Source organism: Macaca nemestrina, chromosome 1, assembly GCF_043159975.1.
Source record: "Macaca nemestrina isolate mMacNem1 chromosome 1, mMacNem.hap1, whole genome shotgun sequence".
NCBI classification, from domain to species: Eukaryota; Metazoa; Chordata; class Mammalia; order Primates; family Cercopithecidae; genus Macaca; species Macaca nemestrina.
This window is the reverse complement of record NC_092125.1, coordinates 207650032-207666541: the sequence shown is the minus strand read 5'-3', so window position 1 is coordinate 207666541 and position 16510 is coordinate 207650032. Positions and strand designations below refer to the sequence as shown.

The window sequence follows — 16510 nt, the reverse complement described above, 5'->3', positions numbered from 1 at the left end:
GATTGGGAATTAGTCTAAACAGGAAATGGTGGTACAGAGGCTAGCAGAGGCTGGGCCAAGTGAAAGGCCCAGAGAGCAAGCCAAGATTAGGTGAGGGTTGTCTAATCCTAGGGCACAGGATGTGTTTTACATCTCCAGATCCATTCTTCACCAGATAAGGCTAGTCCTACCATGCACCACAGGGTGTGTGTGTGTTTGTAAAACTGCAGTTGCCAAGGATAAGTTTTAAGACCAATACCCCTGTACTTAATCCTGTGCTGTCCAAGGATGGATATATGAAGTAAGGTCTAAGATTCTTAACCTGTCAAAATTCTCGGGTTCCAGGGAGACACACAAGTGAGGGCTTTGTGGTGCCTGGGGCCTGTGTCCTGCCCTGCTGCAGTAGTGATTAATAGTGTCATGGTAGCTAAAGGAGAAAAAGGGGGTTTCGTTTACATGCTGTGAGATCACTGCAAACCTACCTCACTGTGTTGAAACGGGACAAATGCAATAGAACGCATTGGGTGGTGTGTGTCTCTTCCTGGGTTCTTGTCTCCCCTAAATGCTGCCCCCTCTCTAGTTATTGTATTTGTCTGGGCTTTATAGGACTTCACTAAGTTGATTGCTAGGTGGCCTAGTTTGTGTAAATATAATGTATTGGTCTTTCTCCGTGTTCTTTGGGGGTTTTGTTTACAAACTTCTTTTTGTATTGAGAGAAAAATAGCCAAAGCATCTTTGACAGAAGGTTCTGCACCAGGCAAAAAGATATGAAACATTAGTTTGGGGGGCCCTCTTCTTAAAGTGGGGATCTTGAACCATCCTTTCTTTTGTATTCCCCTTCCCCTATTACCTATTAGACCAGATCTTCTGTCCTAAAAACTTGTCTTCTACCCTGTCCTCTTTTCTGTTCACTCCCAAAAGAAAACTTACACACCCACACTCATACACATTTAACACTTGGAGTGTCTCCACAACTCTTAAACGATGTATGCAAAAATCCTGAAGCTAGGAAAACCCTCTATCCCTTGTTCCCAACCACCTAAGTCAAGACAATTACCAATTCTTTTTTTTTTTTTAAGATGGAGTCTCACTCTATCGCCCAGGCTGGAGTGGAGTGGCATGATTGGCTCACTGCAGCCTCTGCCTTTTGGGTTCAAGCAATTCTGCCTCAGCCTCCTGAGTAGCTGGGATTACAGGTGCCCACCACACCCAGCTAATTTTCATATTTTTAGTAGAGATAGGGTTTCACTGTGTTGTCCAGGCTGGTCTGGAACTCCTGACCTCAGGTGATCTGCCCACCTCGGCCTTCCAAAGTGATGGGATTACAGGCATGAGCCACCACGCTGGGCCGACTATTTCTTGATATATTCATGCCAAACACTGTAGCCCGGGCACAGTGGCTCACGCCTGTAATCCCAGCATGTTGGGAGGCTGAGGTGGGCGGATCACGAGGTCAGGAGTTCAAAACCATCCTGGCCAACACGGTGAAACGCTGTCTCTACTAAAATACAAAAAAAAAACAGCTGGGTGTGGTGGTGCATACCTGTAGTCCCAGCTGCTCGCAAGGTAGAGGCTGCAGTGAGCCGAGATCGCATCACTGCACTCCAGCCTGGCAAGACTCCATCTCAAAAAAAAAAAAAAAAAGACACTGCTGTATTTTGGATGGATCAAACCTACTTAATTTTTAATCCTAAAGTAGAGAGATGCAACTGGGGCCTTCCATGTAGAAAGTGGGGTCAGGAGGCCAAGAAAGGGAATATGAATGTAAATCCAAGTCACTCAGGAACTTTTATGCAGGTGCTAGAAACTTATGTCAAAGTGGCCACAAGATTGTTTAATAGGAGACGAACGAATGTAACTCCATGTTTACTGCTAGAAACCAAAGCTTTGTGTAAAATCTTGAATTTATGGGAAGGGAGGGTAGGAAAGCCTGTACCTGTCTGTTTTTTTCCTGATCCCTTTCCCTCATTCCTGAACTGCAGGAGACTGAGCCCCTTTGGGCTTTGGTGACCCCATCACTGGGGTGTGTTTATTTGATGGTTGATTTTGCTGTACTGGGTACTTCCTTTCCCATTTTTTAATCACTTTTTAACACATGCTGACTCTTCTCTTCCCTTCTCCTTTCCCTGGGAAAATACAATGAATAAATAAAGACTTATTGGTACTCAAACTGTCATCCCCTTGTCAGATGTTTTTGCCCTTCCCATAACTCCCACTTTCTTGGATTGGGACTCAGAAGTCACAGAAGAACCATTACATTTTTCTGTTCAGCCACTTTGTTAGGAATGAATCTTGAAAGTTCAGTCCTCTTAGCACCTCATTACAGTGGATTTTTGTTTCTAGTTAAGGCCTCTTGTCCTTTCCTTGGAAGCTTCCACATTCAAGAGGGGATTAGGGGCTTGGCATGCATAAGAATGGGGTTGCCTGTGCCACTGGCTGGGATGAAAGGATGGGGCCATGGCTTGGGGCATGAGACCCTAATAATACTTTGTCCCCTACTCCTCAAAGTCCTTTACAAATCTTAATTAATTAACCCCTTGCAGCATCCCAAGGACAGAAATGTGTTGTGGAACTGGGGAAATTGAGGCCAGAGGAGATTCACTGACTAACTATAAATGCAACATTTTCTTTGAGCCAAAGTTTGCTTTTTATGAGCATCGAATTTTTTTTGTATATATCACAAGTCATCAAGCAAGAACACTGATTTTTAAACATCTATTCCCACTAAGGGAAGGATTTTAAAAAGGAAAAAAAAACTTGATTGGAGGCAAACCAAGTATATTAACACAACGTGCAAGGAAACAGGGAAACCAGTTTAAATCCTCAAGCCTGACATTATCAGAGCAAGGGAAAGAAGTTTCATACATCTACTCCAGGGACTTTGTGGCTCCTTAATTGTACCAAAAGTCAAAGCTGACAGTAGAACCTCATAAAGCAGCAAACTACTAGTGGACTTAGTTAAATTGTCTTGCTGCAAAATGAAGTAAGTTGGACTGAAATTTACTCCCCAGGTTGCAAAGCAGGAAGGATAGAAAAGCTCAATACTATTCATTTCTACTCATCTCTAGGGCTTTCTCTGATTATGTTGCTGTGTTAAAATAACCCCTTTCATTAGAAAGAGTGGAAGACATAATCAATTAGAAATTGCCAATAAAAAATCTCTTCCTTGCCTCATTTCTTTAATAATATTGAAAAGTGAAATGCGACAAAAAGGTTCTTTGACAATTGTGAATTTTTATTCCACTCAAGACATAATGCATGATAAAGTTGTATTATGCTTTGCAAGAAATACTGGTTGTGGCCGGGCCAGGTGGCTCAAGCCTGTAATTCCAGCACTTTGAGAGGCCTAGGCAGGCAGATCACCAGGTCAAGAGACCCAAACCATCCTGGCCAAAATGGTGAAACCCTGTCTCTACTAAAAGTACAAAAATTAGCCAGCCGGTGGTGCGCGCCTGTAGTCCCAGCTACTCGGGAGGATGAGGCAGGAGAATCGATTGAACCCGGAAGGCGGAGGTTGCAGTGAGCCGAGATCGCGCCACTGCACTCCAGACTCGGTGACAGAGCCAGACTCCGTCTCGAAATAAATACATAAATAAATAAAAATAATACTGGTTGTATAAGAATCTGTAAAAAATTTTTTCCTCCTTTTTCAATTTTGAGAAGATTGAACTACGTTTTTTTTTTTTTTTTGAGACGGAGTCTCGCTCTGTCGCTCAGGCTGGAGTGCAGTGGCCCAGTCTCGGCTCACTGCAAGCTCCGCCTCCTGGGTTCACGCCATCCTCCTGCCTCAGCCTCCCGAATAGCTGGGACTACATATGCCCGCCACTACGCCCGGCTAATTTTTTGTATTTTTAGTAGAGACGGGGTTTCACTGCGTTAGCCAGGATGGTCTTGATCTCCCGACCTCGTGATCCACCCGCCTCGGCCTCCCAAAGTGCTGGGATTACAGGCGTGAGCCACCGCGCCCGGCCTTAACTACGAATTTCTTTTGTGAGCCTAGAATCCTTGCAACCCTTTTTTTCGTAAAGGTTCAGTACAGAGCTAATGCCCTTAGCTTTTCTACCAGGGTTAATTTGTTATTTTCGTTTATGTGCTGCCAAAGCGAGCACCTGTTATTTTAGAAGTCATTCTTTTTTTTTTTTTTTTTTTGAGACGGAGTTTCGCTCCTGTTGCCCAGGCTGGAGTGCAGTGGCGTGATCTTGGCTCACCGCAACCGCCGCCTCCAGGGTTCAAGCGATTCTCCTGCCTCAGCCTCCCGAGTAACTGGGACTACAGGCGCCCACCACCACGCCCGGCTCATTTTTTGTATTTTTAGTAGAGACGGGGGGGTTTCACGATGTTGGCCAGGCTGGTCTCGAACTCCTAACCTCAGGTGATCCGTTCGCCTCCGCCTCCCAAAGTGCTGGGATTACAGGCGTGGTTCACCGCGTCTGGCCTAGAAGTCATTCTTATGGCAGAGATCCTTCTGGCCTTACCGCTTCTCCTGAGTTCGTTGAGACAGGTCTTGGTAATCCACAAATCCTAAAATATGCGTGCCTTAAATCGGCACAAAATAGATTAATATTCTGCGCGTCTGTAAGATTGGCTGCGGCTAGAAACTTCTTCCCAGACGATTAAATCCACTAAATAAAACACGAAACGTAACGAGATAATTTTTAAGAGTATGTACCAGTGCTCTAATGAAGCCCGGTTCTGCGGCATTCCCAGGTTAGGACGCTGCCTTACCCCATTTCTCAGCAGTCCTAAGCTGCCTTCAAAGGCCGAGAAGCGCCTCGATTCTTCCCCCTGGCTCATTTCACTGGCGCGTTTTCCAGAGGCCTCCCAATCTGTGAGTCTACCGACCCTTCCGCTCCCCACACTGGGCTCAACCCCGTCTTCCCCAGCTGGTCCCCCTGCACGTGGCCTGGAGCCCAGCCTCCCGCCCCGCTGGGTCACGTGAGCCTGGCTCTCACCCTAGCCGGCGTCCACACCCAACAGGACTGAGAACTGCCCTCCCTCTAGCCCGCAGGCGCAGGCGCAGGGCAGGGCCCCCCCAACTTGGGTGACGGAGGGGGCGTGTCGCAGCGCCCAAAGATGACGTGTTCTTCTAGCGCCACGTCGTGAGGAAGTGCCGGCCCACTGAAGCGGTGGGGACGCGCCCAGCGGAGCGAATCAGGTGCCACTGAACTGAAGGGGTGAACTAGAGGAGAAGAGGGTGACTGGGCGGGGAGCAGCTGCGGGAGAAGCAAAGGGACGACTGAGGGGATAATCAGGAGACCACTGAGGCGTGAAGTACCGGCGGTGCGATAACTGAAGGGGTTAGTAACTGGGAGCGCAGAGTGGGAAACAGCTTGAGGGAAGATGGAGAAGGAAGAAACAGGGAATGATCAAGATGTGGGCACCATGATGTGGCAGGAAGCTGACTTAGATGTTCAGAAGAAGTCAGTGCAGATACTGAGGAAATGGGAATGGGAACAAGTCTGCAAAGGCACGAGAACCGAGGAAAGGCTTTTGCCCCCCAGAGGTCTCATTGCCTTATAAAACTGTGGGTGGTAAAAGATTATAGGCTTAGACCAGTGTCTTTGGATTGTAATGCTGGCTGCTCTCCACAGTTCATCTGATTCCCCAGAAGTCAGTTATAGCTCTTTGCAAACCTTGGTGGCTTCTTATTTTCTTTCTTGTTTATCCAAGATTACCTGGCTGGTGTTTGGTTGTTCTGGGGTGATCTTCTGACTGGAAAAGAACTATGTCATGGATCAAGGAAGGAGAGCTGTCACTTTGGGAGCGGTTCTGTGCCAACATCATAAAGGTGAGCAATGGCCCAGAGCACCAGTTGGCCTTCTGGTCAGTTGGATAATCTTGTATCAAAATCTGTTAATAAAGTTGAGCAATTCATGATTTAAATTCGTGGAATTTAGCAAGGAAACCAAAGAGTTTTAGAATGGTAACTTCCAGGTCTACATTTCTGGTAGACTTTTGTCCTAACTCTGACATTTTCAGGAAGCCGAGGCCTCTCAATATCAGTGGGCCGCCTAGACTGCTAAGTATTCCTTATAGAGAACTGAAATTTGTTTCCTTGGAATGTTGATCACTGTTCCTTGTACTGTCCTCTGGATTTAAATAGGTTAATCTTTGATATATTCTTTGATCTGGCAGTAGAGCTTGGGGGCTGGGCCTGGTCCCTCAGGCCTGTAATCCCAGCAATTTGGGAGGCCGAGGTGGGCAGACTGTTTGAGCTCAGGAGTTGAGACCAGCCTGGGCAACATGGCAAAACCCTGATTCTACAAAAAAATGCAAAAATTAGCCGGGCTTGGTGGTGTTCACCTGTAGTCCCAGCTACTCGGAAGGCTGAACTGGGAGAATTTCTTGAGCCCAGGTCAAAGCTGCAGTGAGTCATGATTGTGCCACCGCACTCCAGCCTGGGTGACAGAACGAGACTGTCTCAAAAAAAAAAAAAAAGTTCAGAATGAGACTCTGTCTCAAAAAAAAACAAAAGGGGCCGGGCGCGGTGGCTCAAGCCTGTAATCCCAGCACTTTGGGAGGCCGAGACGGGCAGAACACGAGGTCAGGAGATCGAGACCATCCTGGCTAACACAGTGAAACCCCGTCTCTACTAAAAAATACAAAAAAAATAGCCGGGCGAGGTGGCGGGCGCCTGTAGTCCCAGCTACTTGGGAGGCTGAGGCAGGAGAATGGCGCAAACCCGGGAGGCGGAGCTTGTAGTGAGCTGAGATCCAGCCACTGCACTCCAGCCTGGGCGACAGAGCCAGACTCCGTCTCAAAAAACAAACAAACAAACAAACAAACAAAAAAAAAGGAGTTTGGGCTCTAGAGGCAGACAAACGTGGCTGAAATTCCTGTTCTTTTTTTTGAGACGGAGTCTTGCTCTGTCACCCAGGCTGGAGTGCAATGGCACAGTCTTGGCTCACTGCAGCCTTCGTCTCCCAAGTTCAAGCAATTCTCTTGCCTTAGCCTCCCAAGTAGCTGGGGTTACAGGCATGTACTACCACACATGGCTAATTTTTATATTTTTAATAGAGATGGGATTTTACCATACTGGCCAGGCTGGTCTCAAACTCTTGACCTCAGGTGATCCACCTATCTCAGCCTCTCAAAGTGCTGGGATTATAGGCCTGAGCGACTGCACCTGGTCTGAAAGTCCTGTTCTGTCATTTAGTAATCATGTGACTTTAACAACTATAGAATTGTTATGAGAATTAAATGAGACATTAATATAAAGCAGTTAGCATAATGTCTAGCAGTTCTTAATTATTATTAGGGTTGTCTTTCAGCCATTTGAAGACTATTATCTCCCATCTTCCCCAAATCTTCCCTCAGCTTTTTCTCTAGGAATCACAGCAATATTGTATCTGCCTAAGACAGGTTTGAGATTGGGGCCAGTCAGCTTGGTTTTGTTTTTCAGCCACAGGCTGTCAAGCAGCAGGCAGTAATGAATTCATGAGTCAGTAACCTTTATACAAGCCCCACACATGCTCACAAACAAATGCCAAGGGATCTCAAGCAGTCCAGGGAATGGGAAGTATCTCCTTGGGGAACCACTGCAGTGGTATGTTTGGAAGAACAAGCTGCATAACTTGAATGGATTTTGGGGGATGGAAAGGCTGTATGTGGGAGACAGAAGTAGAAAAAGAAGAAGTGTTGATGAGGAAGCAGTCAGGGAAGAGCCCTCCCAGGTGAGGAAAAGTAGGCTAAGGAGTCCATTTGTGTTATGGGAGATAACTCAAAGCTGCTCCAAGCCAGATAAGGGTTTTGTTTTTTATGGTTTCTTTTTTGAGATAGAGTCTTATTCTGTTGCCCAGACTGGAGTGCACTGGTGCAATCTTGGCTCACTGCAACCTCCGCCTCCTGGGTTCAAGCGATTCTCCCACCTCAGCCTCCCAAAGTAGCTGGGATTATAGGCACCCGCCACCACACCTGGTTATTTTATTTTATTTTTTTGTATTTTTAGTAGAGTTGGGGTTTCACCATGTTGGCCAGGCTGGTCTCGAACTCCTGGCCTCAAGTGATCTGCCCACCTCAGCGTCCTAAAGTGCTGGGATTACAGGCTTGAGCCACCGTGTCTGGCTCCAAGTAAGTTTTGTTTGGCTCAAAAAAAGTCGTTTTGGTTTGCTTTGAAAAACAATTTTTTTTTTTTTTTTTTTGAGACAGAGTCTCACTCTGTCACCCAGGCTGGAGTGCGGTGGCATGATCTCGGCTCACTGCACCCTCTGCCTCCTGGGTTCAAGCAATTCTCCTGCCTCAGCCTCCCAAGTAGCTGGGATTACAGGCACCCGCCACCACACCTGGCTAATTTTTCTTTATTTTTAGTAGAGACTGAGTTTCACCATGTTGGCCAGGCTGGTCTTAAAACTCCTGACCTTGTGATCCACCCGCCTCGGCTGCCCAAAGTTCTGGGATCATAGGCATGAGCCACTGCGCCCGGCCGAAAAGCAAAATTTTTATAAAAATCCTGATGTTTGGTTTTCTTGCAAGATCAACAGATCCAACAATATTGCGCCCCAGTTCCTGTGTGTCAGCAGTTGGCTAGAGGTCAGGAATTAGTGCCCTTTTTTTTTTTTTTTGAGACAGAGTCTCACTCTGTCACCCAGGCTGGAGTGCAGTGGCGCCATCTTGGCTCATTGCAACCTCTGCCTCCCGGGTTCAAGCCATTCTCCAGCTTCAGCCTCCTGAGTAGCGGGGATTACAGGCTCCCACCATACCTGGCTAATTTTTTGTATTTTTTGGTTTTTTTTCCCAAGATGGAGTCTTGTTCTGTTGCCCAGGCTGGAGTGCAGTGGCATGATCTTGGCTCACTGCAACCTCCGCCTCCCAGGTTCAAGCAGTTCTCCTGCCTCAGCCTCCCAAGTAGCTAGGATTACAGGCATCTGCCACCACGCCTGGCTAATTTTTGTATTTTTAGTAGAGACGGGGTTTCACCATATTGGCCAGCCTGGTCTTGAACTCCTGACCTCGTGATCTGCCCTCCTTTGCCTCCCAAAGTGCTGAGATTACAGGCGTGAGCCACTGCACCCAGCCCTAATTTTCGCATTTTTAGTAGAGATGGGGTTTCAACATGTTGGCCAAACTGGTCTTTAACTCCTGACCTCAAGTCATCCACCCATTTTGGCCTCCCAAAGTGCTGGAATTACAGGCGTGAGCCACTGCACCTGGCCATATGAGTTCCTTTTTTCTGTAGAAGGTAACATCTTCGTTTCACTATACCCATCAAAATTTTTCGGCCGGGCGCGGTGGCTCAAGCCTGTAATCCCAGCACTTTGGGAGGCCAAGACGGGCGGATCACGAGGTCAGGAGATGGAGACCATCCTGGCTAACACGGTGAAACCCCATCTCTACTGCAAAAAAACTAGCCAGGTGAGGTGGCGGGCACCTGTAGTCCCCCTACTCGGGAGGCTGAGGCAGGAGAATGGCGTGAACCCGGGAGGCGGAGCTTGCAGTGAGCTGAGATCCGGCCACTGCACTCCAGCCTGGGTGACAGAGCAAGACTCCATCTCAAAAAAAAAAAAAAAATTTTTCCTGGCCAGGCACAATGGCTCAAACCTGTAATCCCAGCACTTTGGGAGGCCAAGTCGAGTGGATCTCTTGATCCCAGGAGTTCGATAGCAGCCTGGCCATTATGGTGAGACCCCCATCTCTACAAAAAATAAAAAAATTAGCTGGGTGTGGTAGTGTACTCCTGTAGTCCCAGCTACTTGGGAAATTGAAGTGGGAGAACCTTTCTCCTCCCAAAAAGTGGAGATTGCAAATGAGCTGAGATAACACCACCACACTCCATCCAGCTTGGGTAACAGAGTAAGACCCTGTTTCTTTTTTTTTTTTTTTTTGAGACGGAGTCTCACTCTGTTGCCCAGGCTGGAGTGCAGTGGTGCCATCTCAGCTCGTTGCAAGCTCCACCTCCCAGGTTCACGCCATTCTCCTGCCTCAGCCTCCCGAGTAGCTGGGACTACAGGCGCCTGCCACCATGCCCGGCTAACTTTTTGTATGTTTAGTAGAGACAGGGTTTCACCATGTTAGCCAGGATGGTCTCGATCTCCTGACCTCGTGATCCGCCCACCTCGGCCTCCCAAAGTGCTGGTGGGATTACAGGTGTGAGCTACCGCGCCTGGCCTGAGTAAGACCTTTTTCAAGGAAAAAAAAATTTTTTTTTTTCCTTTGCTCTCTAGTTGCTCTAAACCAAGCCTGTACTTAAGAGCATATGGTTGAAAGATTAACTTTGGAGGCAGAGGGACATCAGTTTGAATCCCCATTTGTCTCTTCTTAACTGTGTGACTTATGCAAGTCACTAGAAGTCTCTGAGCTTGTTTTTCCATCTGTAAAATGAAGATAATACTATTTACTTTATAGACTTGTATGATAAGATGAAGTATAAGAAGCTTAGCAGGCCGGGCGTGGTGGCTCAAGCCTGTAATCCCAGCACTTTGGGAGGCCAAGATGGGCGGATCACGAGGTCAGGAGATCAAGACCGTCCTGGCTAACCTAGTGAAACCCCGTCTCTACTAAAAAATACAAAAAACTAGCCGGGCAAGGTGGTGGGCGCCTGTAGTCCCAGCTACTCGGGAGGCTGAGGCAGGAGAATGGCGTGAACCTGGGAGGCGGAGTTTGCAGTGAGCTGAGATCTGGCCACTGCGCTCCAGCCTGGGCGACAGAGCGAGACTCCGTCTCAAAAAAAAAAGAAGCTTAGCATAGTATTTGCCATGGAGTAAGTGCTCAGTAAATATGTAAATAAAAATAAGTAGGCCGGGCGCAGTGGCTCAGCCTGTAATCCCAGCACTTTGGGAGTCCAAGGCGGGTGGATCACGAGGTCAGGAGATCGAGACCATCCTGGCTAACACAGTGAAACCCCGTCTCTACTAAAAATACAAAAAAAAATTAGCCAGGCGTGGTGGCAGGCGCCTGTAGTCCCAGCTACTCGGGAGGCTGAGGCAGGAGAATGGCGTGAACCCGGGAGGCGGAGCTTGCAGTGAGCCGAAATCGCACCAGTGCACTCCAGCCCGGGCAACAGAGCGAGACTCCATCTCAAAAAAATAATAAGTAGGCCAGCTATGGTGGCTCATACCTTTTTTAATCCCAGCAGTTTGGGAGGCTGATGAAGGAGGATTGCTTGAGCCCAGGAGTTCGAGACCTGGGCAACATGCGAAAATACCCCACCCATCTCTTTTTTTTGAGACGGTCTCACTGTGTCGCCCAGGCTGGAGTGCAGTGGCATGATCTCGACTCACTGCAACCTCCACCTCCTTGGGTTCAAGCGATTCTCCTGCCTCAGCCTCCAGAGTAGAGTAGCTGGGACTACAGGCACATGCCACCATGCCTGGCTAATTTTTGTATTTTTAGTAGAGACCAAGTTTCACCATGTTGGCCAGGCTGGTCTCGAACGCCTGACCTCAAGTGATCCACCCACCTCAGCCTCCCAAAGTGCTGGGATTATAGGCGTAAGCCACCATGCCTGGCCGACTCCATCTCTTAAAAAAAAAAAAAGAAAAAAAAAAAGGCTAGGTAGGTGTGATGGCATGTGCTGGTAGCCCTGGCTAGTCAGTGAGAGGCAGAGGTGGGAGCATCACTTGAGCCCAGGAGGCCAAAGCTGCAGTCAGCTGTGATCACACCATTGCATTCCAGTCTGGGTGACTGAGTGAGATCCTGCCTCAAAATTAAGTAACTAAGTAAGTAAACTTTAATGTCTTTTTACTGAGTTAAAAGCACAAAGTACCCAATTCCCTTCATTGAGGTTTTCATCACATAACCCAAACTTATCACCTTGGGGTGTAGTGTCTTCCTTTATCCCTGAAGAATATGAAACCTGTTCATGATTTGTCTTCCTATTCCACAGGCAGGCCCAATGCCGAAACACATTGCATTCATAATGGACGGGAACCGTCGCTATGCCAAGAAGTGCCAGGTGGAGCGGCAGGAAGGCCACTCACAGGGCTTCAACAAGCTAGCTGAGGTGGGTTTGTATGGCAGAGCCCAAAGTGAATAGTCTGTGGAGAGGTGGATTATAGCTAGAAAACCAGGCTCTGAGTTTGCTGTGGTTGAAGAGTGTTTTGTGTATCTGTCTCTGTGTTTTACTGTTTGCTTGCTAGCTATAGGTCTCATCTTGACATTGGCCAGATGTGGTTGCTTATGCCTGTAATCCCACACTTTGGGAGGCCGAGGCAGGAGGATTGCTTGAGCCCAGGGGTTCAGGACCAACCTGGGCAACATAGTCAAACCCTGTCTCTACAAAAAAATTTAAAAATTAGCCAGACTTGGTGGTGCACACCTGTGCCTCCAGCTACTCAGGAGGCTGAGGTGGGAGGACTATCTGAGCCCAGGAAGCTTGAGGCGGCAGTGAACAGAGATTGTGCCACTGTACTCTAGCCTGGGTGACAGAGTGACACCATCTCAAGAAAAAAAAAAATGACATTAACAAAGAAGTAATCATCCAGTGAATGACCATAAAATATTGGAAATAGGAACAAAATTGCCTCTTCTTATTTTAATAAATCAACAGTTTATATTCTATGCCTCATCCAATCCTTATTGTATGCTCTACATGACTTAACATTAATAAAATTGCATCTGTAGCTTCGGTAACCTTATTTTTTAACATTTTGGTTTTGTTTGTTTGAGACAGCGTCTCGCTCTGTTGCCCAGGCTGGAGTGCAGTGGCATGATCTCTGCTCACTGCAACCTCCACCTCCCGGGTTCAAGTGATTTTCTTCCTCAGCCTCCTGAGTAGTTGAGATTGAACACCTGTCACCACATCCAACTAATTCTTTTGTATTTTGAGAGAGATGAGGTGTCACCATGTTGGCCAGGCTGTTCTCGAACTTCTGACCTCAAGTGATCCACCCCCATCAGCCTCCCAAAGTGCTGGGGTTACAGTCATGAGCCACTGTGCCCGGCCAACATTTGGGGAAGCATTTTTTAAGGTGTATATATAAGCTTTCTAACTGTATATTTCAATGACTATAGAACATTTTATCAAGAGGATCTGATACAATTTAACTGCTCCACTATTACTTGACATTACAATAAACATTATAAATAGTACTGTTTCACCCTGGGCAACATGGTGAGATCCTGTCTCTACAAAAAAAAAAAAAAAAAAAAAAATTAGCCAAGCATGGTGGTGCATGCCTGTGGTCCCAGCTACTTATGGGACTGAGGTGGAAGGATCACTTGAACCCTGGAGGTTGAGGCTGCAGTGAGCTATGTTCATGTCACCACACTCCAGCCTGGTGACAGAGCAAGACCTTGTCTGAAAAAAAAAAGTACTCTTTTTGGATAAATTCTTAGAAGTGACATTTCTGGATGAACATTGGGTGACTATTCATTCTGCTTTGGCAAGGCTGACAGGTTTCTCAGGACGCAGATCTTTCAGTGCTAAAACTGGTGAAAGTCCCCAGCAAACCAGGACATCACTCTACACAGAGGTCATGAACATTTTGTGGTATAATGCATGTTATAAATTGGAAAACATTAAGTTTAACAAAAGAATGGAATATGACAATCTTGGTGAAACTTTTAAGAAGAATGGAGGGCCGGGAGCAGTGGCTCACGCCTGTAATCCCAGCACTTTGGGAGGCCGAGGCACACGGATCATGAGGTCAGAAGATCAAGACTATCCTGGCTAACACAGTGAAACCCCGTCTCTACTAAAAATACAAAAAACTAGCCAGGCGTGGTGGCAGGCACCTGTAATCCCAGCTACTCAGGAGGCCGAGGCAGGAGAATGGCGTGAACCCGAGAGGCGGAGCTTGCAGTGAGCTGAGATTACATCACTGCACTCCAGCCTAGGCAACAGAGTGAGACTCCGTCTCAAAAAAAAAAAAAAGAATGGAAATATGGTCTGTAGTTCACAGGTCCCAGTATCCTGGCACAAGGGCACAGCGTGATGCCAGGGCTGTGATTTTTTTTCTTGAATGAGTGGCAGTGGGGTTCTCACTAACACTTTGTAGAAGTCTTTACTTTATGGAGTTTGTTGACTCTGGCTTCTGTTTTGTAACTGAGAGGCAGTTTTGCCTAATGCTTAAGAGCTTAAGCTCTGGAGTCCCTCAGAACTCATTGGCACCCCTGCTCTGTCACTGTCTGGCTTTGCGACCTGCAGTGAGTTATGTAGCTTCCTTTTGCCTCAGTTTCTTCATCTATAAAACAGGGTTAGCAATCTCTCTCAGTAGATTATTTGAAGATAAATAAGATGGCACAATGGAAAGCATGTAGCACAGGCCCTGACATAAAGGAAGTGCTCAAAAATCAAACTTGTTATTAGCAATTATATTGACTGATGTCAGTGGTGGGTTCCAACCCAGATGTGCCATCCACAGTGGCTGCCTTGCAAGGTCTTTAGAGCCTGAGGCTGTTCAAGTGTCAGGTTCTCACTGGTAATTTTCCTAAGATAACAATAGATTTGTTTGCTTGTATGTTTGTTAAGGGGTTAGAGAGGTAGCTCTTTAGCTTTGTTTCTTCTGTTCTCCATCTCTTAACATTTCTCCAGCTCTCCATCTCTCAACATTGTTCTTCACCTCTCAGCATTGTTCTCCACCTTTAGTGGTACAGGATTAGAGCAGCCCCAAAGGACTAAGTTTTTTTCTTTTTTTTTTTTTTTTTTGAGATGGAGTCTTGCTCTGTCACCCAGGCTAGGGTGCAGTGGCATGATCTCAGCTCACTACAACCTCCGCCTCCCGGGTTCAAGCGATTCTCCTGCCTCAGCCTGCCGAGTAGCTGGGATTACAGGTGCGTGCCACCACTCCCGGCTAATTTTTGTGTTTTTAATAGAGACGGAGTTTCACCATGTTAGCCAGGCTGGTCACAAACTCCTGACCTCGTGATCTGCCCCCCGTGGCCTAAGTGCTGGGATTACAGGTGTGAGCCACCGCGCCCAGCCAGGACTAAGTTTAAGTGTGAGTTTCATTTTTTCTTTTTTTTGAGACAGAGTCGCTCTCTCTGTCACCTAGGTTGGAGTACAGTGGCGCGATCTTGGCTCACTGCAACCTCTGCCTCCCAGGTTCGAGGGATTTTCCTGCCTCAGCCTCCTGACTAGCTGGGATTTCAGGCCTGCGTCACCACGCCCAGCTAATTTTTGCATTTTTAGTAGAGATGGGGTTTCACCATGTTGGTCAGGCTGGTCTCGAACTCCTGACCTCGTGATCCTCCCACCTCGGCCTCCCAAAGTGCTGGGATTATAGGCATGAGCCACCATGCCTCGCCTGTTTTTTTTGAGTCAAAGTCTCGCTCTGTAGCCCAGGCTGGAGTACAGTGGTAAGATCTCCGCTCACCACAGCCTGTGCCTCCCGGGTTCAAGCAATTCTCCTGCCTCAACCTCCCAAGTAGCTGGGATTACAGGCATGCGCCATTGCACCCAGCTAAGTTTTTGTATTTTTAGTAGAGATGGGGTTTTACCATGTTGGCCAGGCTGGTCTTGAACTCCCGACCTCAGGTAATCCGCTCACCTCGGCCTCCCAAAGTGCTAGGGTTACAGGTGTGACCCACCACACCCAGCCAGTTTCATTTCTTTTTGAATTATAATTTCATATGGTGAAATGCACAGATTTTAGGTTTTGACAATGCATTCATTTAACCCATACCCCTGTTGAGATATGAGACATTTCCTGCTGGGCGCAGTGGCTCATGCCTGTAATCCTACCACTTTGGGAGGCCGAGGCAGGCAGATCACCTGAGGTCAGGAGTTCGAGACCAGCCTGGCCAGCATGGCGAAATCTGTCTCTACTAAAAATACAAAAAGTTAGCCGGGTGTGGTGGCACATGCCTGTAGGCCACCTACTCGGGAGGCTGAGGCAGGAGAATCACTTGAACGTAGGAGGTGGAGGTTGTAGTGAGCCAAGATTGTAGCACTGCACTCCAGCCTGGGTGACAGAGCGAGATTCCACCAAAAAACAAACAAAAAAAAATCAAAAAGATGTAGGACATTTCTATCTCTCCAAAAAGTTCCCTGGTGCCCTTTCTCAATCAACTTCTGTTCCACCTCCTCCTTTTCTTCTCTAGGCAACTACTGTTCTGATTTCTGTAACTATAAATTTGTTTTTCCTGTTCTAGAACTCCATATAATGGAATCAGACAGTTGAGTTAAGGATTTTTGACATATTCTTCAACTCTGAGCCTGTTTTATCATCTGTAAAGTAGGCATGAAAACAGCAGTGTCATTTTAAAGTGGGTGTTCAAAGAATCGAATGAAATTATGTGAAACCCCTTTGCAGGCTATTAAATGTTACACAGCTGTCCAGTTATTGCTTTTTTTCTTTTGACTCATCAGCCTCCCAACCTACCAGAATAATGAAGTTACGCTGTGAGTAATAACACCTTGTGTTTTTATATTGTTCGTTAACCACCTTGTAAGGGATGGATTGTGATTCCTATTACAGGTAAGGAGACTTAAACCTAGAGAGATTAAGTGATTTGATTCTAGTCACATAAGTGCATGATGGAGTCAGGGACTAGAACCTAGGTCTTTACACTCTAAGTGCAGAGTTCTTTCTTGTAATGCACAATGCCATCAGCATTCACTAAGATCACATTTTTCATTTTCTTCAATGGTGGT

The 16510-nt window shown here is 47.0% G+C and overlaps 1 protein-coding gene across 4 annotated transcripts in view; it reads left to right on the top strand.

The window, feature by feature from the left end:
- Positions 1-5018: 5018 nt before the first annotated feature.
- LOC105494509 (dehydrodolichyl diphosphate synthase subunit) overlaps positions 5019-16510 on the top strand; it is a 43488-nt gene continuing 31996 nt past the window's right edge. For 2 of the 4 annotated variants that reach the window (XM_071097978.1, XM_071097968.1), the window contains exons 1-3: positions 5019-5134; positions 5650-5767; positions 11801-11917. In XM_071097978.1, the coding sequence (XP_070954079.1) occupies positions 5705-5767; positions 11801-11917 (180 nt within the window). In that variant the 5' untranslated portion in view covers positions 5019-5134; positions 5650-5704. The other 2 variants (XM_071097977.1, XM_071097967.1) reach the window with 1 other exon arrangement.